This window comes from Leiobunum rupestre, chromosome 10 (assembly GCF_980474605.1).
Source record: "Leiobunum rupestre chromosome 10, qqLeiRupe1.1.hap1, whole genome shotgun sequence".
NCBI lineage: Eukaryota > Metazoa > Arthropoda > Arachnida > Opiliones > Sclerosomatidae > Leiobunum > Leiobunum rupestre.
In genome coordinates, this window is record NC_143393.1 from 40,969,233 (window position 1) to 40,992,299 (window position 23,067).

General features: G+C 40.3%; 2 protein-coding genes across 8 annotated transcripts; one reads left to right on the top strand and one right to left on the bottom strand.

Annotated features, from left to right (window-relative positions):
- Positions 1 to 540: 540 nt before the first annotated feature.
- Positions 541 to 4,808, top strand: LOC149925874 (uncharacterized). The gene is made up of 8 exons (XM_090161811.1): positions 541 to 771; positions 1,009 to 1,200; positions 1,261 to 1,836; positions 2,353 to 2,460; positions 2,512 to 2,955; positions 3,025 to 3,216; positions 3,361 to 3,603; positions 3,697 to 4,808. The coding sequence occupies exons 1-8, from the start codon at positions 541 to 543 to the stop codon at positions 4,795 to 4,797; spliced, it is 3,087 nt and encodes a 1,028-aa protein (XP_090017937.1). The 3' UTR covers positions 4,798 to 4,808.
- An 8,865-nt stretch (positions 4,809 to 13,673) lies between these two features.
- LOC149925875 (uncharacterized) lies at positions 13,674 to 20,668 on the bottom strand. Of its 7 annotated transcripts, none has more exons than XM_090160385.1 (11): positions 20,571 to 20,668; positions 20,413 to 20,490; positions 19,110 to 19,180; positions 16,719 to 16,821; positions 16,551 to 16,647; positions 16,078 to 16,210; positions 15,847 to 15,997; positions 15,616 to 15,756; positions 15,503 to 15,544; positions 14,860 to 15,003; positions 13,674 to 13,881 (listed from the first exon to the last, which is right to left on the bottom strand). In XM_090160385.1, exons 2-11 carry the CDS (start codon positions 20,470 to 20,472, stop codon positions 13,732 to 13,734), a joined length of 1,092 nt encoding a protein of 363 aa, XP_090016511.1. In that variant the 5' UTR covers positions 20,473 to 20,490; positions 20,571 to 20,668; the 3' UTR covers positions 13,674 to 13,731. The 7 variants fall into 7 exon arrangements, with proteins under 7 accessions (XP_090016511.1, XP_090016512.1, XP_090016510.1 ...); XM_090160386.1 differs by having other exon boundaries at positions 15,509 to 15,544; positions 15,616 to 15,759; XM_090160384.1 differs by having other exon boundaries at positions 14,860 to 15,000; positions 15,616 to 15,759.
- Positions 20,669 to 23,067: the final 2,399 nt, after the last annotated feature.

Consider the following 23,067-nt stretch of genomic DNA (forward strand, 5'->3'; position numbering starts at 1 on the left):
CTAAATACCTCTGATTTTAAACTATTATGTTTGATATTTTTAATAAAAACTCCCCGTAAACAGTTACAACCTTATTTAAATAATTCCCAATCCTTCGCCAAGTGAGAATTGAACCAAAAGTTACACAAAGCACACTCATTAAGCCACTCTACAATGTTTATCTAAAATGCATTTAAAATCATCAATTACTGGTGCCTTTCTCATTTTGAAATTGAACGAGAAAACCTAATTATTTCTCATATGTTTCCTTTATTTAGCCTATTTGGTTTCCGTTATTTCCCCTCAAATTTCCCAGTCATTTCGCTGGTTCCTCCGATGTTTGTCAACAATATTTAATTCATTCACAAATTATTTTCCGAAGGGTTAACCGCCGAATCCATTTTAACGAAACATTTCGTCATTGCTAATCTTGGAATTTTATTTTGTTTAGGTCCTTATAAAAGTGGTTTTCATCGATAAGCAACGCTAAAAATCCTTCCAGTCGTAGCAGCGGGATGGATTCATCAAACCAAAAGAGACTTAAAGCTTGAACCTGGCAAAATGAGCAGCCGAGAACAGAAGAAACACAAGTGCACTGACAATTGTGAGTGCGTCCATGCCACGAACAAAAAGGGACCTTTTATTGCTCGCAAAAGAAAACACACCGGAGATAAACCTTTCCAATGTGAACAGTGTAGTTACGCGTCTGCACAAAAGGCCCATTTGATTACCCATGAAAGATCTCACACGGGCGTGAAACCTTTCCAATGTGAACAGTGTAGTTACGCGTCTGCACAAACGGCCAATTTGATTACCCACGAAAGATCTCACACGGGCGAGAAACCTTTTCAGTGTGATCAGTGTAGTTACGCGTCTGCACAAAAGGCCAATTTGATTACCCACGAAAGATCTCACACGGGCGGGAAACCTTTTCAGTGTGATCAGTGTAGTTACGCGTCTGCACAAACGGCCAATTTGATTACCCATGAAAGATCTCACACGGGCGTGAAACCTTTTCAGTGTGATCAGTGTAGTTACGCGTCTGCACAAACGGCCAATTTGATTACCCATGAAAGATCTCACACGGGCGTGAAACCTTTCCAATGTGAACAGTGTAGTTACGCGTCTGCACAAACGGCCAATTTGATTACCCACAAAAGGTCTCACACGGCCGTGAAACCTTTTCAGTGTGATCAGTGTAGTTACGCGTCTGCACAAAAGGCCAATTTGATTACCCACGAAAGATCTCACACGGGCGAGAAACCTTTTCAGTGTGATCAGTGTAGTTACGCGTCTGCACAAAAGGCCCATTTGATTACCCATGAAAGATCTCACACGGGCGTGAAACCTTTCCAATGTGAACAGTGTAGTTACGCGTCTGCACAAACGGCCAATTTGATTACCCACGAAAGGTCTCACACGGCCGTGAAACCTTTTCAATGTGATCAGTGTAGTTACGCGTCTGCACAAAAGGCCAATTTGATTACCCATGAAAGATCTCACACGGGCGAGAAACCTTTTCAGTGTGATCAGTGTAGTTACGCGTCTGCACAAACGGCCAATTTGATTACCCACGAAAGATCTCACACGGGCGAGAAACCTTTTCAGTGTGATCAGTGTAGTTACGCGTCTGCACAAAAGGCCCATTTGATTACCCATGAAAGATCTCACACGGGCGTGAAACCTTTCCAATGTGAACAGTGTAGTTACGCGTCTGCACAAACGGCCAATTTGATTACCCACAAAAGGTCTCACACGGCCGTGAAACCTTTTCAATGTGATCAGTGTAGTTACGCGTCTGCACAAAAGGCCAATTTGATTACCCACGAAAGATCTCACACGGGCGAGAAACCTTTTCAGTGTGATCAGTGTAGTTACGCGTCTGCACAAAAGGCCCATTTGATTACCCATGAAAGATCTCACACGGGCGTGAAACCTTTCCAATGTGAACAGTGTAGTTACGCGTCTGCACAAACGGCCAATTTGATTACCCACAAAAGGTCTCACACGGCCGTGAAACCTTTTCAATGTGATCAGTGTAGTTACGCGTCTGCACAAAAGGCCAATTTGATTACCCATGAAAGATCTCACACGGGCGAGAAACCTTTTCAGTGTGATCAGTGTAGTTACGCGTCTGCACAAACGGCCAATTTGATTACCCACGAAATATCTCACACGGGCGAGAAACCTTTTCAGTGGGATCAGTGTAGTTACGCGTCTGCACAAAAGGCCAATTTGATTACCCACGAAAGATCTCACACGGGCGAGAAACCTTTTCAGTGTGATCAGTGTAGTTACGCGTCTGCACAAAAGGCCAATTTGATGACCCACGAAAGATCTCACACGGGCGTGAAACCTTTTCAATGTGATCAGTGTAGTTACGCGTCTGCACAAACGGCCAATTTGATTACCCACAAAAGGTCTCACACGGCCGTGAAACCTTTTCAATGTGATCAGTGTAGTTACGCGTCTGCACAAAAGGCCAATTTGATTACCCATGAATGATCTCACACGGGCGAGAAACCTTTTCAGTGTGATCAGTGTAGTTACGCGTCTGCACAAACGGCCAATTTGATTACCCACGAAAGATCTCACACGGGCGAGAAACCTTTTCAGTGTGATCAGTGTAGTTACGCGTCTGCACAAAAGGCCAATTTGATGACCCACGAAAGATCTCACACGGGCGAGAAACCTTTTCAGTGTGATCAGTGTAGTTACGCGTCTGCACAAAAGGCCAATTTGATGACCCACGAAAGATCTCACACGGGCGAGAAACCTTTTCAGTGTGATCAGTGTAGTTACGCGTCTGCACAAAAGGCCCATTTGATTACCCATGAAAGATCTCACACGGGCGTGAAACCTTTCCAATGTGAACAGTGTAGTTACGCGTCTGCACAAACGGCCAATTTGATTACCCACAAAAGGTCTCACACGGCCGTGAAACCTTTTCAATGTGATCAGTGTAGTTACGCGTCTGCACAAAAGGCCAATTTGATTACCCACGAAAGATCTCACACGGGCGAGAAACCTTTTCAGTGTGATCAGTGTAGTTACGCGTCTGCACAAAAGGCCCATTTGATTACCCATGAAAGATCTCACACGGGCGTGAAACCTTTCCAATGTGAACAGTGTAGTTACGCGTCTGCACAAACGGCCAATTTGATTACCCACAAAAGGTCTCACACGGCCGTGAAACCTTTTCAATGTGATCAGTGTAGTTACGCGTCTGCACAAAAGGCCAATTTGATTACCCATGAAAGATCTCACACGGGCGAGAAACCTTTTCAGTGTGATCAGTGTAGTTACGCGTCTGCACAAACGGCCAATTTGATTACCCACGAAAGATCTCACACGGGCGAGAAACCTTTTCCGTGTGATCAGTGTAGTTACGCGTCTGCACAAAAGGCCCATTTGATTACCCATGAAAGATCTCACACGGGCGTGAAACCTTTCCAATGTGAACAGTGTAGTTACGCGTCTGCACAAACGGCCAATTTGATTACCCACAAAAGGTCTCACACGGCCGTGAAACCTTTTCAATGTGATCAGTGTAGTTACGCGTCTGCACAAAAGGCCAATTTGATTACCCATGAAAGATCTCACACGGGCGAGAAAACTTTTCAGTGTGATCAGTGTAGTTACGCGTCTGCACAAACGGCCAATTTGATTACCCACGAAAGATCTCACACGGGCGAGAAACCTTTTCAGTGTGATCAGTGTAGTTACGCGTCTGCACAAAAGGCCCATTTCATTACCCATGAAAGATCTCACACGGGCGTGAAACCTTTCCAATGTGAACAGTGTAGTTACGCGTCTGCACAAAAAGCCAATTTGATTACCCACGAAAGATCTCGCACGGTTGTGAAACCTTTTCAATGTGATCAGTGTAGTTACGCGTCTGCACAAAAGGCCAATTTGATTACCCACAAAAGATCTCACACGGGCGTAAAACCTTTTCAGTGTAATCAGTGTAGTTACGCGTCTGCACTAAAAAACAATTTGATTACCCACAAAAGGTCTCACACGGGCGAAAAACCCTTTAAATGTGAACAGTGTAGTTACGCGTCTTCACGAAAGGACTATTTGATTACCCACAAAAGGTCTCACACGGGCGTGAAACCTTTTGAATGTGATCAGTGTAGTTACGCGTCTACACGAAAGGACCATTTGACTGCCCACAAAATAACTCATACGAGAGTGAAACCATCTGGATGTACAAAGCGCGGATTCCGGGCCAGAAAAGAGATACATTTAAATAAACCACAAAAAGCGCGTGACGCTCAGAGGGCAAGGCCACACAAAGGCCTAGTTGGCGACCAAAACCTCGCTACCAAAAGAACCCTTCCAACTCATGTTCGAATTCATTGTCTTCCCGCAAACCAAAGTGGCGCTTCGACCAGTCACGAACCAGACCCAGGACACCGAACACCGTCACGACCACGGATGATTGGGAGCCTCGTTCGTCAATCGGGAGTTGGGTCTTGCTCGGTGCAGCTTCGACGCCTGACAAATGGACAGATTCAATCTTGCACCAAAGACCCCGATTCCGCCCACGTGGTAAAACCCGAAGTTCCCGACCCTGACGCGGACCCAAATGTGACCTTTCCCATTAAGAGGGAAGTGGGATGTCCCTCAGTCGATATGAGCCCCATCAAAGAAGAGCCCATTTATGACTTCATGGAGCTTGTGGGTATTCCGTCAGTCGTCAAACTAGAAGAGTTGGGATATCGACCAATTGGGGATAGTAACGCTGGTGTCGCGATGAACCCGGACACTTTTGTCAAGGTCAAATGTGGATCCGAAGAAGAAAACTTTTGAATTTTAAAATACACTTAAAATTTGTTGTTCCATGTCATTTTTATTTTATCTTTTTATCAACTAATTCAGACGTATTACAAGATGTATTTAGGGTTTGTAATCTTTTTTTAAATGTCGTTCAAGAATTCAATAAGAGTGTTGGTTTTTTTTCTTTCCAAAATATTCGGTTTGATCCAAATAAACGTGTTTTCCTTCAAAACAGTCCTGGTATAACTGAATTCCTGTTCTAGCAGACGACATTTCGAAATGACACTACCGCCATCCCAAAATTATTTGCTGCGATACTATTAAGCAGACGACTTAATTTTGTATCTTACAATCGTCGCTGAGAAATTAGTTAATTGAAAACGTTAGTGGGTGGTGTATTTTTTCTAAATTCCAATTAGCCAATCGGATAACGATTCAATGCAGGGCCGTAGCCAGGAGTCCAGGACATCGATATAGAGCGGGCGAACCATATTTTAGGAGGGGCGAATTGTCCCAAAAGGGGGCCCCGGAGTTGAGTTGTAGAAAAGGCTAGGTCGGGCGAAAGAGATCCAGTACGGGCGCTGTACTGCCCCCCCCCCCCCCCTGGCTACGGGCCTGATTCAATGATTTTTTTACTTGGTTAGCTGTAGTTTTTATTCTATCCAGGGTTATGGGACTTTTAGGAGGTTGGATGACGAAGCTCTGCCAGTAATAGAAAAGCGTGTTCCACAGTTAGTCAGACTTCATAAATATATGGTTTTTGAGAAAGCGAAACTAGCGTATTCCATCGGTAGATGTCACCCTTCTGATATTATTATGTACCGTAAGTACTTTCGTTGTAAATTTTAGAGGACCGGTATTCCCGAGGTATTTTACGCCCCGTTCACCGATCAGGCTGACGGGAGTCGCTCAAGGTCATAAAAAAAAACTAAAGCGCATGTCTTTCGGTCGGCCAGATTTCCAGATAACATGCGGGAGGGGGGGGGGGTCTATCTCTATGCGTGGTACAAATGACCTTGACGGACTCTCTCTCTCTAGTTCGAAGTGATTGATGCTCGGGGAAACCAAAATTATACAGGAGAAGGCAACGCTTTACTCGTCCTCTAAAATTTACAGTCCATGTTTGAACCTTTTAGCTTAGTTTCAGAACAAGACATACACTCTTGTTTAAGTGTCTACGAGTCCTCATGTTAACCGGCGAATATAATTTATCTTAATTCTTTATAATTAATTAATGTACTACAATCTATGTTGATCACTATAATAATAGTGTGTTCATTTTTAAATTTCATATTTATTTTGTTCTAACGAAAAGATATAATAATTTACCTCACACACTAGACCCCGACGTCATATTTATTGAGGATATCCAACTTAGCGTTACTCACCTATTTTACATAGTTAAATTCATTAAGAAATACTACCATTACAATCATAATTTGGTAGGTAAAAACATTTAGGTAGTATTTAAAAGTTCGGAAATCATTTGCGGCTCTCATCGGTAGGTTGACAGTTCCACGAAAAAGCCACTCTATAGGAGATACATTTCATTGTGGTATTTGAGTCTTGCTATTCAATATAACAGGTAGTTGCCGGCCATCTTGTGTGGTGGTGATGGATTTCCATTGCCTGTTGAAAAAGGCTAGAAATGAATTAAAGACTAAACTCGCTAAATTAATTATTTTTTATTTATGTTTCACGGATAACGTTAATAATTCACCAAGAATTTCAGTCTTCTTTCTTAGAAGTAGCTAACTCAGTCGAGATGATTTATTTTTAGGTATCGTGAATATTATAAATATCGAGATAATTAGATATATATCCAATATTAGAAATATCGGCAATATTAGAAATATCGGCAATATTAGAAATATCGGCAATATTAGAAATATCGGCAATATTAGAAATATCGGCAATATTAGAAATATCGGCAATATTAGAAATATCGGCAATATTAGAAATATCGGCAATATTAGAAATATCGGCAATATTAGAAATATCGGCAATATTAGAAATATCGGCAATATTAGAAATATCGGCCATATTAGAAATATCGCCAATATTATTAATATCGCCAATATTATTAATATCGCCAATATTATTAATATCGCCAATATTATTAATATCGCCAATATTATTAATGTCGCCAATATTATTAATGTCGCCAATATTAGAAATATCGCGAATATTATTAATCGCCAATATTAGAAATATCGCGAATATTATTAATCGCCAATATTAGAAATATCGCGAATATTATTAATCGCCAATATTAGAAATATCGCGAATATTATTAATCGACAATATTAGAAATATCGCGAATATTATTAATCGCCAATATTAGAAATATCGCGAATATTATTAATCGCCAATATTAGAAATATCGCGAATATTATTAATCGCCAATATTAGAAATATCGCGAATATTATTAATCGACAATATTAGAAATATCGCGAATATTATTAATCGCCAATATTAGAAATATCGCGAATATTATTAATCGCCAATATTAGAAATATCGCGAATATTATTAATCGACAATATTAGAAATATCGCGAATATTATAAATCGCCAATATTAGAAATATCGCGAATATTTTAAATATATAGAACCATTACAAAATATTGGAAATATATGAAAAAAAATCCCAAATTTCAAAATCACCGGAATTCCTTCGTTTAAAATAAACGTGGCAAATTCCACATATTCTGTCGACTCGGCAGTTTTCCATCACGGCTTGGACGGGACACGGGGCCACAATACAAGAGTCTTGTAATATCAACAAGACGTACGACGATCAGAATACACACAATCCTTCTAATCACTAACTGCCCGGGTAACGACCTTAGAACGTACCAGAGTTCCATCCGAGCTTGTCAGTGATACTGGTCCCTTCACAGCCACCACACTTGCTGCCTTTACCAAGGCGCTCCCAACTGGGTCAGATGTTCCTAAATCCCGTGGATAAGCGGTCTACCAAACCGAAAGCTAAGGGTGGCTCTGGACGAAGTGCCCCCCCCCCCCACTCAACAACTCGGCCACGTGCCCTCTGCAGACTGGTTGTCGGCACCTCTAGCCGCGGACCCTAGGGTTCCGATCTTCCTTTCGCGACTGCATGTTGTCAGAATTTATAGCCCGGTGTACCGGTAAGAAAAGAACCACACCACCGGAGGCCTATCATCAGAATGCCCTACCCCTCAATTGAGAACCAGGATCTGCTGACTCACCTCTAAACATGGCGTCCAGCCTTTTTCGATACGCACCCTCCCCCAACGAGGCCATCGATACAAAATCGGTTTCTTTGATGTGGCGGAAACCAACCTACAGTGGGTTCTGGATGGCTCTCTTTGGCCTCCTGGCGTTTACTTCGATGTGGCCAAACGCTCCGCTGTCAAATATCCATTCTCCGGCGCCAGGGGCGTAAGCACTGACGCAGCGACCCGTGGCCTTGCTGCCGAGGACGTGCGCACTATCCAAATATCACACGTCCATGAAGCAGCTACCGAGGACATGGTCCAGAAGCACCTAGAAACCCTCGGCGTTGTCCCCGTCAAAGTTCAGAAGGCCACTACTAACAGGCTCTCAGCCGGTTTTATCGCTTTCCACGCGACCATTCAAACCCAGTGTGTCGATCTTGCCCTCGACCCGTCCAGATAGGAAGCGGACATCGAGATTGGACTGTGCGGAGGTGAATCTTCGTCTCACCCGTCCAGACGAAGTGCTGCTACGGCTTGAGCTCTACGGGAGGATACGACCCTACTCTACTCCAATATGCAATCGCTAGTGAACAAAATCTCAGATTTCCAGGGTTACTTAGCGGCCCTCCGACCCGCTATTGTAGCGCTCACTGAGACCAACCTCAATTCATCGATCGATTCCTCGGAGATCTTCGGCTTGGACTTCAGCGTGTATCGTAGCGATCGTAACCGCAAAGGTGGCGGTGTCCTCATCGCCTTGTCTTATCACATAAAATCCTACCTTGTCACCACTGACGTCTCGGTCGAAGCTGTCGTGGTGCGCCTAGTGATTGGCTCCTCCAGTCTAAGGATTGCTTGTGTATACCGCCGCCCCACCCCCTCGTCAGTGCGGTCGTACTCTGCTCGTGTGAACGCGTCACTGGAACAGCTCTCTAAGGGCAAGTCTGACATCTTAATAGTGGGCGACTTCAACTACCGATCAATTGACTGGCTTCTGCTACAAACTCCCATCACTCTGGACTCCGGATTTCTCAATACGGTCCTTTCCTGCAATTACACGCAGCACGTGCTGAGCCCCACTCGTACTACTTTAACGTGCAGTAGTATCCTTGACCTGGCGCTCTCTTCTCCCGCGAGGGTGGTCAGAGACGTGGTTCACCGTCCTAGGCTTGGTGACCATCACTTTTTGAAAATTACTATCGCGAACCTTCCCCCTCAGCCACGAATTGCCCATTCGCACTTGTCTCGCCATCGGGAAAGCGGATACAGAGGCAATAGCCTTCGACACGCAATTACTGAGTCTCGACGGCAACACTCTATCCGCCAACTGGGAATTACTGAAATGTGTTCTCTCGGCATCGGTCCTCAGACACACGCCGGTGCGGACTATCACCACCAAATTTAACCTCCCTTGGGTCACTCCTGCTATTGAAACGACTCAAACGCCAAACTCAACGCCGCTACCGCCGCAGTAGGAGACACCTCAACCCTGCCAACTCCGCAAAGTTCCAAACCAGGTTTCTTCTTTATTTGCGTAACAATGAATAAATCTCTTTCCGTCAGCTGGTCTTTTCCAACGTAAACGTCAATGAAGCCCACGTATTTTGCGGGTATTACTGTAGCCTCCTTGGCCCACAAATTAACCGGTGGTGGAGGTAATTGAGGAACGTTTAAATTCGGTAGACATACGTCGTCGTCATTACTATCATGGGTCTCTTCAAAAATGCGAATGATATTCTGTCGTCGAACGAGCTTTAATTGATGTTGCTCCGTAAATGGTTAGCTGTTATATGGTTAGCTCTTTAATAGTGGTATGTTCTGGGCACTATCCTTTTCCATTTCCATACCCCTATAACTGCAAGGTTATAGCACGGACTGTAAATTTTAGAGGACGAGTAAAGCGTTGCCTTCCCTGTAGAATTTTGGTTTCCCCGTGCATAAATCACTTCGAAATAGAGAGAGAGAGTCCGTCAAGGTCATTTGTACCAGACATAGAGCTAGTCCCCCCCCCCCCCCCCCGCATGTTATCTGGAAATCTGGCCGACTGAAAGACGAGCGCTTTAGTTAATGACCTTGAGCGACTTCCGTCAGCCTGATCGGTGAACGGGGCGTAAAATGCCTCGGGCATACCGGTCTAAAATTTACAGTCCGTGGTTATAGATATATGAAATAGCATAGATACCTTACGCAGCACACGGGCCCGTGGGAAGAACGCGGAAGAGACAGCTAGCAGAAGATCCATATTTTCTGGATGCGCTACGTAATAGTGTCATCTATCGGTGACTAAAATTAGAATTTGGAAAATATTTTCTTTATGCGCTACGTAAAAGTGCCAGCTATCGGTGTTCAAAATTAGTATTTGAAAAAAAAAACGTGGTAGATTAGGCCTTATAATGTTGATAGCCCTGTAGTAAAGTGAAGTTGAAGTCACGTGTAATTTTTTGCTTTTGATGGAAAGATGGCGCTATAACGTAGCGCATCCAGAAAGTACCATAGACATATGAAATAAAATAGACCCCCGGCGAATAGGTTCAGCCTTACAATAAACATGCAAGCACGAACTAGCAGTCGTGAGGTAAATTCTGTAAAAAGCGCCATCTGAAATAACAATTAAAAATTATCAAAACTTACTTCACGACATCTACTGATCGCTAAAAACAACATACAAAAAAGAACAAGCGCGAAATTCGACGTAGGCTTAAAAGAGACGCAAAAAGGTTTAGTATTTACAAGTGCTAAAGTGGTCAAAAGTTGCGCGTTTTCGCGTTGCCGAAATTATAAATTAGGCAGAAAACGTATCTTTCCACATAAGGCAGACTAGGCACAGTGCCTAAGGCCTACGAAAATTTTAGGAGACATTATGGCCTACGATTCCATACGAAGGTCCGAAAAGTCGGTAAATGAGAGATTTTTGCCTAAAGCCTACGAAAAGGTTAAAACGGCCCTGCAGGTAGGAGTAGTTTTAAATATTTTATATTATTATTTATAAGTGTTTTAAACTATAGGTTTCCCTTCTCTAAACCCGAAACACTCTCAGAATGGATTAGTGCCGTCAACCGTTATCACTGGCATCCATCAAGAACCATTTTGTTTGTAGGTCTTGCTGGCACACGCGCTCCGTATAAAATCGGGGGTCTATTTTATTTTATATATCTATGGAAAATACGCGCAGTCTGCTAGCTGTCACTACCGTATCAGTTCATCGAAGAATTGTGGATCTATACTATTTCATATATCTATGGTTTTAACTCGTTTTGATTTCTTTCCGGTTGGCCAATTTCCGGAAAATATTCCGGTAATAAATCGCTACTGCTGCCCACTGCCTTTGGAATTTTAGGGCGCGTATCATTTTGAGTTGCAGTTTGGTTGTCTGAGTTTATATTTTCGCCAGGTATGATATCCTGGTTTCTACTTCTTTTTGTTTTTCAGACCAACGATCATTTGTATGGCCGCGCTTACCACAAGTTTCATGTATTCTAAAAATAGGAATTATGCGCCTTAAAGTTAAACCAATTTCCTCGTCGTCATTTACGTCAATGTACCGGGACATCCGAGTGCGTAGTCACTTAAGAAATCTGGTGTACAAATAGTGAGAAACCCAAATCATATTTCCAGAAAAGTATAAGAAATATTTTCGATATTTTTGGAAATCTAGATAAATCCAAAGAAATATTAGAAATCTCGAGAAATCCAAAGAAATATTAGAAATCTCGAGAAATCCAAAGAAATATTAGAAATCTAGATAAATCCAAAGAAATATTAGAAATCTCGAGAAATCCAAAAAATCTCGGAAATCTAGATAAATCCAAAGAAATATTAGAAATCTCGAGAAACCCAAAGAAATCTCGGAAATCTAGATAAATCCAAAGAAATATTAGAAATCTCGAGAAATCCAAAAAATCTCGGAAATCTAGATAAATCCAAAGAAATATTAGAAATCTCGAGAAACCCAAAGAAATCTCGGAAATCTAGATAAATCCAAAGAAATATTAGAAATCTCGAGAAATCCAAAAAATCTCGGAAATCTAGATAAATCCAAAGAAATATTAGAAATCTCGAGAAACCCAAAGAAATCTCGGAAATCTAGATAAATCCAAAGAAATATTAGAAATCTCGAGAAATCCAAAGAAATCTCGGAAATCTAGATAAATCCAAAGAAATATTAGAAATCTCGAGAAATCCAAAGAAATATTAGAAATCTAGATAAATCCAAAGAAATATTAGAAATCTAGATAAATCCAAAGAAATATTAGAAATCTCGAGAAATCCAAAAAATCTCGGAAATCTCGAGAAATCCAAAGAAATCCCGGAAATCTCGAGAAATCCAAAGAAATCTCGGAAATCTAGATAAATCCAAAGAAATCTCGAGAAATACAAAGAAATATTAGAAATCTAGAGAAATCCAAAGAAATCTCGGAAATCTAGATAAATCCAAAGAAATATTAGAAATCTCGAGAAATCCAAAGAAATCTCGGAAATCTAGATAAATCCAAAGAAATATTAGAAATCTCGAGAAATCCAAAGAAATCTCGGAAATCTAGATAAATCCAAAGAAATATTAGAAATCTCGAGAAATCCAAAGAAATCTCGGAAATCTAGATAAATCCAAAGAAATATTAGAAATCTCGAGAAATCCAAAGAAATCTCGGAAATCTAGATAAATCCAAAGAAATATTAGAAATCTCGAGAAATCCAAAGAAATCTCGGAAATCTAGATAAATCCAAAGAAATCTCGGAAATCTCGAGAAATCCAAAAAATCTCGGAAATCTCGAGAAATCCAAAGAAATATTAGAAATCTCGAGAAATCCAAAGAAATCTCGGAAATCTCGAGAAATCCAAAGAAATATTAGAAATCTAGAGAAATCCAAAGAAATATTAGAAATCTCGAGAAATCTAAAGAAATATTAGAAATCTAGAGAAATACAAAGAAATCTCGGAAATCTCGAGAAATCCAAAGAAATATTAGAAATCTAGAGAAATCCAAAGAAATATTAGAAATCTCGAGAAATCTAAAGAAATATTAGATATCTAGAGAAATACAAAGAAATCTGGGAAATCTCGAGAAATACTGGAAACCTAGAAAAATAAACGGAAATATTTTTGATATTTCTGGAAAGATCGGAAATATTTAGAAAGATCGGAAATATTTAAGAAAGATCGGAAATATTTAAGAAAGATCGGAAATATTTAAGAAAGATCGGAAATATTTAAGAAAGATCGGAAATATTTAAGAAAGATCGGAAATATTTAAGAAAGATCGGAAATATTTAAGAAATATCGGAAATATTTAAGAAATATCGGAAATATTTAAGAAATATCGGAAATATTTAAGAAAGATCGGCAATATTTAAGAAATATCGGAAATATTTGGAAATCAGAAATCTGGTGTACAATTTTTTTCTACTCGGGGACACCTGATGTAATTGTGCTAGAGACTGAGACCTTCTCTGCTGGACACGCTTTAGTTTCGCCTTCCAATTCAAACCCTTCTGTACGCAGTATATCAACCATTTCGTGGATTCGTAATTTCGGGATACGTTAAATGAAAAAGGGATTACAATGTCCGATGGTCATAATGATTGCTTTAGCGCAGATTTGAGCAAAGAAGTGTTCCCTCGTTTTTGGGTCGGTCTGACGGGTCCTTGCCGGAATGGGAAACTTAAGCCTTAAGCCTTCACGAATTATAATTTTACGTAAAAAATACATAAGGTTACAAAATCACGAAATTTTAGTTATTTAAGATACAGAGAAATTATATCATATTCTCGTCACCAGAAAAAGTTGCGGCCGCAAGAAATATTTTTCATTTCATATCTCACGCTCCAAAAGAACACGCTGTTCAGGACCACCAAAATCAGCAACAGAACCAGAATTACAATCAGAATCAGCTTGTACGGGTAGGACTGCCAGACGTCGTACTAAACCAATTCAAACAACACAATTTTTTAATATCGATACAGTAAAACAACGAATGATTTACAAGAATAGAAATATCAAGAATCTCAAATCAAAGAGAAATCATAAAATTATTTCGAATCAAGCAAAGAAAATCACCACGTAACTTTGACCCTTATTAAAATCACAATTATTTTCAAACAAATTAGTGCCAAACGGGGGGGGGCGAGGGGCAGCTTCAGCGGGTCCCTAAATAGAGCGTTCTATAAAATCGGTCCATAACCGGTCAAACTTTTCATACAGACTATAGAGCTAATTCAGCAGGACTAATTACAACTTTTGTTATTCTTTGTTTTAAGAGAATTCGGCTTATGTCCAGTCTTTATATGACTATTTTAGAGACGTACCTTTTAGGAGTAATTGTAGGAGGCCATAGTGCTTTTCTTTTACTAACCGTGGTAGGAGGCACCCTAGGTGTTGAAGTATGTTTGGGGTTAAGGATATTTTCATGATCTAAGTTTCTTTTTAAACCCGTGGATTTGGGACTAGTATTTTGCTTATTTACCATCATACATTTATTACAAAAATCATTTAAAATAAGAAAAACGGCGCGGAAAGCCGGAAATTAGTGAAGCCTAGACTAGCAACTACGCTACTCCTAAAAATCGACTGCTCTCAATTTCTTACGGGTTTGCCAGATAAATATTTTTCTCTAACACGAAAAAGCCGGCCAAACCTTCACCTCCTCTGAACTCAAAAGGGGGAAAGCACACCACACCGATTTTATAGAACGCTCTATTGCTATCGAACTATGTTATCCTCTCTCCCCCATAAACGCCACTGATTATAAGGGATCCAAAAGAGTTTCGCGGGGGATTGGGAGATCTAAGCTACGTCACTAAGACAAACAACGAAAACGTAAACTGTTTTAAAGCTAATTTCAATCAAATACCAACTATTTAAGCAAAAGGGGCAACAGGCGGTTTAAATAAAATACCAACCTCCGAGGTTGGATTTCGTTTGAGCTCGGATGTCCTCGACGATGAATGGCCTCTTAGTCCGGATATTGATGGAATACTGGAACTCAGAATTGACCAGGTACTGCTACGCTTCGAGGCCGATGATGACGGTACCACCAGATCCTTCTTTGAACGGAAATAAGTTGGGCTGTGCGGGTATTGATACCCGACCCGATACTCGGTCGGGTATCTGGTCGGGTATCCGCCCCGATACCCGAAATTTAAATTTTTAATTACCCGAAAGTGATCGGGTATTAAATTTTTTACCGCCAAATATTCGGGTATTCAAATTTTCCCGCCAAATATTCGGGTATTCAAATTTCCCGCCAAATATTCGGGTATTCAAATTTTCCCGCCAAATTGTATCATATTTTACAGCTAAAATGTGATATTTCAACATATGTCTCTAATGAAACTGTACTAAAATACTAAAATAAAAGGATTGTTTTTGAATTTTGGATAAATAAAAGTTTAATTATTTAATTCCCTTAAATAATGTAACTACCCGATAATTACCCGTTATTTTTAGTATCCGAATAGTTATTTTGCTTAGGCTTAAATACCCGAATACCCGATAAAAATTGGCTACCCGACCCGATACCCTAAAGAAATATTTCTGATTTACCCGCACCCGACTCGAACCCGAAAAAGCACTACCCGCACAGCCCTAGAAATAACTAAATGAGTGAACAGGCAACAAGCATTTCGAAAAAGCAACTCTACGAATAAAATACGAACCTCCGAGGTTGGGTTGCCTTTGAGTTCGGATGTCTTCGACGGTGAATGGCGTCTTAGTGCGAATATCGATGGCATACTGGAACTCAGAATTGACCACGTGCTGCTGTGCTTCGAGGCCGATTTCAACGGTACCACCAGATCCTTCTTTGAAAGGAAATCAACCGAATGAGTGAACAGTCAACGAGTGTATCGAAGAAGTGAGCTACCACTAAACGAAAAAGAAACACAAACTTCCGAGGATGGATCACGTTCCGGTCTCGATGGTTGGCTTGGAATCGGAACTGGCCGAACACTACTCTGCCTAGAGGACGTTTCAGACGGTTCCCCTGGCGACACGTTGCCTGAGGTAACTGGGGTCTCATGCCCTTGGGTCAGTCCGATCCTGTAAAGGTTCTAGGATAAGACTATTCAGGGGGAACTTTTATTTAAAATGTTCGCGTTTCTACGGAAGCATGAACTTACGCGTGTTTCTGCAATTTTGAGGACGGCACCGATTGCAAAAAGTCTCGAACCTGGCCGCGAACCGGAACACTTTGCTTTTCATCCAAAAGCACGCTGCTTATTTCCAACACGTCGTCCGGGTTCGGGTGGTGACCTTTATTCGGAATATTCGTCAGTATCTAATTACCAGTAATATCTCGGAGCAGGGTTGCCCCAACGTTTTCAGAATACAATTCCCTCACTTTTTCAGCGGTTACCGGAGTAAAAAAACCAAAATTATACAATTTAAGTTTTTTTTAATTTAAGTATTATTAAACCTTGAAATATATTTTATAGAGAAAATTAAAGTTCAATTCTTTCAGCATTTTTTAGAGTTTCCTGGTTTGTCGCTGACACATTATTAGGGTCCCTGAATTACCCCTAATTGTTTGAGCCTCCCGGACCTTTCCCGAGACGTGGCAACCCTGCGGAGGAACCTACGAAATAAATCGTACCGGCCACGAGAAGAACTTTGCACTCCAAAGTGTCGTTGGGTGAAATGACTCCGGCGGCCGGGTGTACGCGATAGGCCTCGAAGTAATTGGTCCGGAACTGCGAAATAATTTGAAAGAAGAAAAGCACGTGAGGCAAATCTGTGGGGTCCGTCGGTTGTGGGGCAATACCTTGTAGGCCACGGGAAGAGGCGAAAGGTTACTCATAGTCAGGATGCCGGTCACGCTGCTGTATTCATCCGCGCCGAATGGCAGAGCCAAAAGACTGGATGGTCTATTTTGAAGTTTTCAACCGAAAGTCGAGAAAAGAAAATACATATAGAAATTAGCTGAACTTTATTTCCAGAGGAACGAAGCGTGAAAAACAAGTTTCACGATCGTCACGAGGAAGGTTTCACGTTTACGCATTTCACTCTGAATTCGAAGTCCGCTATAGCGCAGGTCCCAATAATGAAACTATTTAACTTAACTACGTCTATTTTAGGCTGAGTGACACCTTCCAAAAGGGTGCCCTCTAGAACCAGTCTATCATCTTTGCTTCAGAATTTACAAAAATGTTTTTAGGCTAAAATGTGTTTTTTTCAACTTTGGGCGAATTACGGTATTCGCGACCGAAACGAGTCTAGGTGGCGTAACGGTGCTAGCTTCTCCGTGGTAGCGCCTACGATCTAGCATGGGCCAAATAATGATCAATCCAGGACATGACTCTGGTACCTTCACACGTACTAAATCGGTCATCCATCAAAAGTAACAGGCGGCCATTTTAGTAGGGGGGGGGGGAAAGGAGCAAAATAAAGTAGAAATTTCCGGTTTCCCGAACGCCATCTTCTGTTGACTAAGTCGGAATTCGGAAATAAGTGGCGGTTGTAATTCGAAAATCCTGCCATTTTAGCCCCTCTTTTTTAGATTAATTTTAACGAGTCTAGGAAAGTATATGTTTTATATTATATAATTATATATATTATACCAAAAGTAGCATAAGACCTTTTGATTATACGAATTATGAACTTAGTACGTATAAAAATAAGTACTTACATTAATATCCACATTATATATGATAACTGTGAATAAATATTCTAGGATATTTACTACGACGACCACGTGTATTATTTTTGAAAATTGCCTCTAAAAAATTTGCCCCCAAAATGACGTAGATCCGTGATCGCGCGTTTTTCCCAATAGAGGGCAATAGTGGTCGGGTGTTAGCGCTGTTGGACGGGTTTTTCGCATAGAGTCATGTCCTGGATTTATCCTTATTTGGCCCATGGATCTAGCGTCTGCTACAAACAAATTCAAAAGTCATAATAACGTTTTTTTTCCTCAAAATATAACCAAACTATTCTAAAATTATATTAAAATACAAGTATCATTATTTATAAAGAAAAATTAACGAATAACGACGAGGAAAAACTAAAAACGTCCGCTTTAGCCCCTACCTATCTAGGTTTCAATGGCGAACCAAAGGGGGCGTAGCGATAGTTTTCGGTCGCGAATTGAGACGGTCCGTGTGCATCATAATCTTGTTTACTATCCGGCACGAGAGAGGGGGGGGGGGCTAAAAATGAAACTGACGAGTGGTTCAATCAAGTCAAAAAACGTCAGTTTCAGGGAACCAATGAGATCTTATTTGTTTAGGGGGAAGTGGCTTACTGTTCTAGAGTATGAAGGGGATTGGGTGCAACACTAAAATTCTTATCATCTCCCACGTCCTTTTTCCCGCGCAAAACCACGCCCGGGTTCATCTATCATCGCCTATTCCCCGCGAAGAAATGATATGACGATGCAGTACCGGATTTACTGAAGGTGGGGCCCTAGGCAGATTTTGGTGGGGGCCTAGCCAACTATGTAAGGAAAGCATAAAAACGCAAAACTCGCGTGTCCCGAAGAAAAATCCATTGATTTCATCAGGGGTGGGGGCCTAGTACGCATATGACCGTGACGAGGTGGGACCAAAAACGGTAACCGTTTTGTCACCTAGCGGCCTCTTTGTGCAAAGATATGACGCGAAGTGACAGACTGAGGAGAATTTCAATAAGACACGAAAGCGGAGACAATATAGTTGAGCCAACATATTCTTGGTTGACCCTAATTTTTCTATTCAAATGAGGGTGAATTAAGCGGGCCAGCGAGAAGATAGTTGCCCGCCACGATAGGAGCTCATCGTTTCATTTATCATTCTCAATTTCAATTATTGAAATTAGAAATTGATTAAGCTCTTTAAAACGAATTGCAGCGATAAAATCGATCGACGCGAAATGATAAGAATAGGCGCTTAAAAAGAAACCTTCAAGTAAATCGCCAAGAAGTGATATTTCCGAGTGCAAGGACCAGCGTTTGTTGAAATAATGAAACTTTTTCACCGGTAAAAAGGATGTCGCGTTTATGCCAAGCTTTACTATGTCAAAAAAGCTGGTTAAAAGGAAACACTTTTTGCATACTGTAAGGGTGAAAAGTTTCCATTATTTCAACACGCACTAGCTCTCGGAAATATTACTTCTTGGCAATTTCCTTTAAGATGTTTTATTGAAACGTCTATTGAGGAAGAGACGAATTGGAGCTCACTCGAATTGCAGATAAGCCTTGGCAGCCGCGGCGTTGTCTTCCGACTCCGAGAACTCACCCGGCGATTCCACCTCCATAGCCGCCTAGATTAAACAAAGCCCGTGCATGGTACCCAGAGAGGGGGGGATATTTTACTTACTCCTAGCCGAGCTTTAGTTCTTGTGTACGCCGTTGGATGGCGTCTTATGGACTACGAACTCGGGGGGCATTAATAAAGGTTCAAGGAAAATAAATTGTATTAGGGACTAGGGAGGTCCTTATAAAGTTCAAAATGTAAGTAACCGTAGCTGCTAAGTTTGAGATTTCTTGACTAGCTTCATTATCAGTAATAGATGTTAATTTTTCATTTTGTACTTTTTCAGGTGACCTTTTTTTCTTAGGAGGAGATAAATAAGGATTCCTTGTATTATGTGATGACATTTTATTGAGCACAGAATTTGAGTCATATTGAGTTCCTTGACTAGCGTGAAAAACCCCTTCTTGATTTTGATTGCGTATTATATTAGACAAAGGGGTTTTATTTATTGCGTAATCTCCATGACTTTGATGATTACTTTTATCAACTAAAGTTTCATTTAATTGGTCTTCAACAATGTCTTCGACAAATATTGAAGGAATAGCAAATGCCAGTAATGATTTTCTGGAACTTGAAATGCTGAAATCAGCTTGATTAAAGTGATCACTACAAACTCTTGCACCCTGATTATTAATGTTTTCAAGGTATTCGCTTTGAACTTCATAGTTCTCACCAAATATTGCACAAAGCCAGTTATTTCTATTATCTTTTTTCTTGGGAATCCTATGAAAACTTCTGGTATCAGAAGTTTTCTTGTGCCAATCGTTATTCTTACATCTTGGAACCAAACAGTAGACCATTTTTTAACAAATTTAACTGAAAAATAATAATAGTTTTAGGAAAAGACCTAACAAATAGCCCAAGATAAGGCCTACGTATATAGCATTTAGTTCAAAATAGAACACCCTAAATAAAGTACACCGCACAGTGTGCACTTTAAACTAGTTATTTAATGAACGAAACACTATTCTAAAAAAGTATTTTTCATTTAAAATCATTTTCTTACCTGTTAAATAATAATGAAATACTTATTACAACTTTACGAGGCACACAGCCTCCAAGCCTCGTAGCAGACGCCTCTACCGCACCGTTAGAAAATTATTGCGTAATCGTCCCTAGTCCATAACACGCCACCAAGCGGTCAACCCTAGCGTCCTTAAAATGCCAGTTTTAAAAAAGATTTTCCGACCATGCACGGGCTTTGTTTAATCTAGGCGGCTATGCCACCTCCAACTTTAACCGCCTTGGGTGAGTCTCCATATGGCGATTGTTAATGGACGAGTCCATTTCCTCCGAATAATTTAACTAAAATACAGAATAATTGATTTCAACTTTATGTCGATGGATAACATTATTACAGTCTTAGCAAAAAATATATATCGTACAAACGTTTGACAATCTGAATTTAGGCTTCAGCCTTCAGAAGTTGTAGTCTGTTTTGAATTTAATAATAGACCCCTCGCGGGCGCGCGAGGGTTTTCTATCAAATACGGCCAACTTAGATTCGCTCGCAAACTCGCTTCAAACAAAGCCTTCTGGAACGTTCTGGAAATTTTAAAGGCAATTTTAAAATTGGTAGCGTTAAAAGGAACCACCTATGGACTGTATTGCAAAGGATGATAAAATTCGCGAATAAGTAGATTATCCCATTAGGGTTTAGCTTTTTTCTCCCTTTTCTTGATGGACTAATCTACTTATTCGCGATTTTTATCATCCTTTAAAATTGGTAACACTGCTTAATAATAAGAGTCATAGACCAAAGATAATATAAGTACGTACCCTAGATTCGAAATCAAGCTCCTTGCACGTAACGCAGGCTCTTTTCCGACTTCCGGCGCGAACTCAGTAAAAGCCTCACGCGTAAACGCGCTATCGAGAAACGCCGAGATTTCGAATCTAGGGTACGTAGTTATATTATCTTTGCATAGACATAAGAAATAAAATAGACCCCCGATTTTACACGGAGAGCGTGGGCCAGCAAGACCTAGCAGTCGTGAGGTAAAAACTGCAGAAATCGCCTTCTATCGATGACCAGATTAAATAAGAAATTATATAATCCCACGTGATTTCACGAAGGTCACGTATGTCGGGAAAATGATTATTTGGTAATCTGATGAAGGTGCTATTTAATTTTAATTATGCAAATAAATATATTAATTCGTAGAAAATTAAAGGTAGACAAATCATAAATTATATCATTTTAAAATAAATATAGAAAATTAAATTAAAATAAATATTAAAATATAAATTTAAAATGTAAATATTATTTGACCGAGGCTTAAAAAGTAGTTTACTAGGTTATAGTAAAATGATATTTCATTTAATGTGTAATATCCCTTTATTTTCTCCATCAAAATATTAGATATGTAAAATGCACTGCTTGTAACAGTTATTTCCGCAAGGTAAAAATAGAATAATAATTTAATATTTATTCTTAAACCTACACGAATAGATCCGTGATCGAAGTATGTGTCTGTAGTTTGAGAGATATCCTTCAACATTATGTAAATTCTCAGTTGGAATTTCGTTGGTTACAAGTCCGTTTTCCATTGAATATTTCTATATTCGCATCTAAAAAATGGTCACTACAAACCAAATCGTTCTCTGATGGATGCCATGCAGTTGTCACGGTTGACGGCACTAATCCATTCTGAGAGTGTTTCGGGTTTAGAGAAGGGAAACCTATAGTTTAAAACAATTATAGGCCTATAAATAATAATATAAAACTTCTCGTACCTATGAAAAGATACGTTTGTGCCAAATTTATAATTTCGGCCATGCGAAAACGGGCAACTTTTGACCATTTTAGCACTTGTAAACACCAAACCTTTTTGCGTATCTTCTAAGCCTACGTCGAATTCCGCGATTGTTCTTTTTGTATGTTGTTTTTAGCCATAGCAAAGATAATTTAAACTCGTACCCTAGATTCGAAATCACTCTCTCGCGCGTTGCCGATAGCGTTTACCCACTTCCCGCCGGAACTCAGAAAAAATTCGCTCCATGGTTTGCGCCTTACCGCAACCGATGGAGCCGATTTTTCTGAGGTCACGTGCCGGAAAACGGTAACAAAACCGACAATGGGAAAGCTCTCAGTATTCGAATCTAGGGTACGAGTTTCAATTATCTTTAGCCATCAGTAGATGTCGCGAAATAAGTTTTGATAATTTCGAATTGTTATTTCAGATGGCGCTTTTTACTGAATTTACCTCATGACTGCTAGTTCTTGCTAGCATGTTTATTGTTAGGCCTAGGGGTTAGGCTTAGCCTATTCGCAGGGGGTCTCTTTTTTATTTCATACGTCTATGAATAAGAGCATAAGTAACATAACAACAATTAGCGAGATTTACAACAAAACTGATTTTCATAGTTATTGCATAATCAAGATGTTTTCTCAGCACAGAGCCCTCCTGTGTCTAAAATATGTGAGACTTCCGCTAAGCCTAAATATCTGGCTCCGATAGATAGGCGGAAAATTAGTCTAAAATGATAAAAATTAAAAAAACAATTTTCTCGGCGCCACGAGCTCATGTTTTTTTTTATCACGCATGATTCGCACGCGGGCTTCAAAACAAAGCCAAAGCCCCTCGCGACTCCAGAACGTGCTCTCCGATATTAGGTTTAAATTTTTATCAAAAAGTAGTCATCCAAAACGGTAAGTCGCGAGTCCAAGTCACAGCTTCAAGAGAGTATCAGTGCCGAAAAAAGGTTCGGTTAGAAAATTAGCATTAAAGCAATAGGAAGTGTCATACTTATTGTTATTATGTTACTTATGATAAGAGTAAACTAAAAAACCCTGTAGAAGTAGAGCCGCTAAAATCATTTACGACCAGGGAGGCTGAATATTATCGCGGGGTCTTCTAGAAGAACCAATACTATACTCAG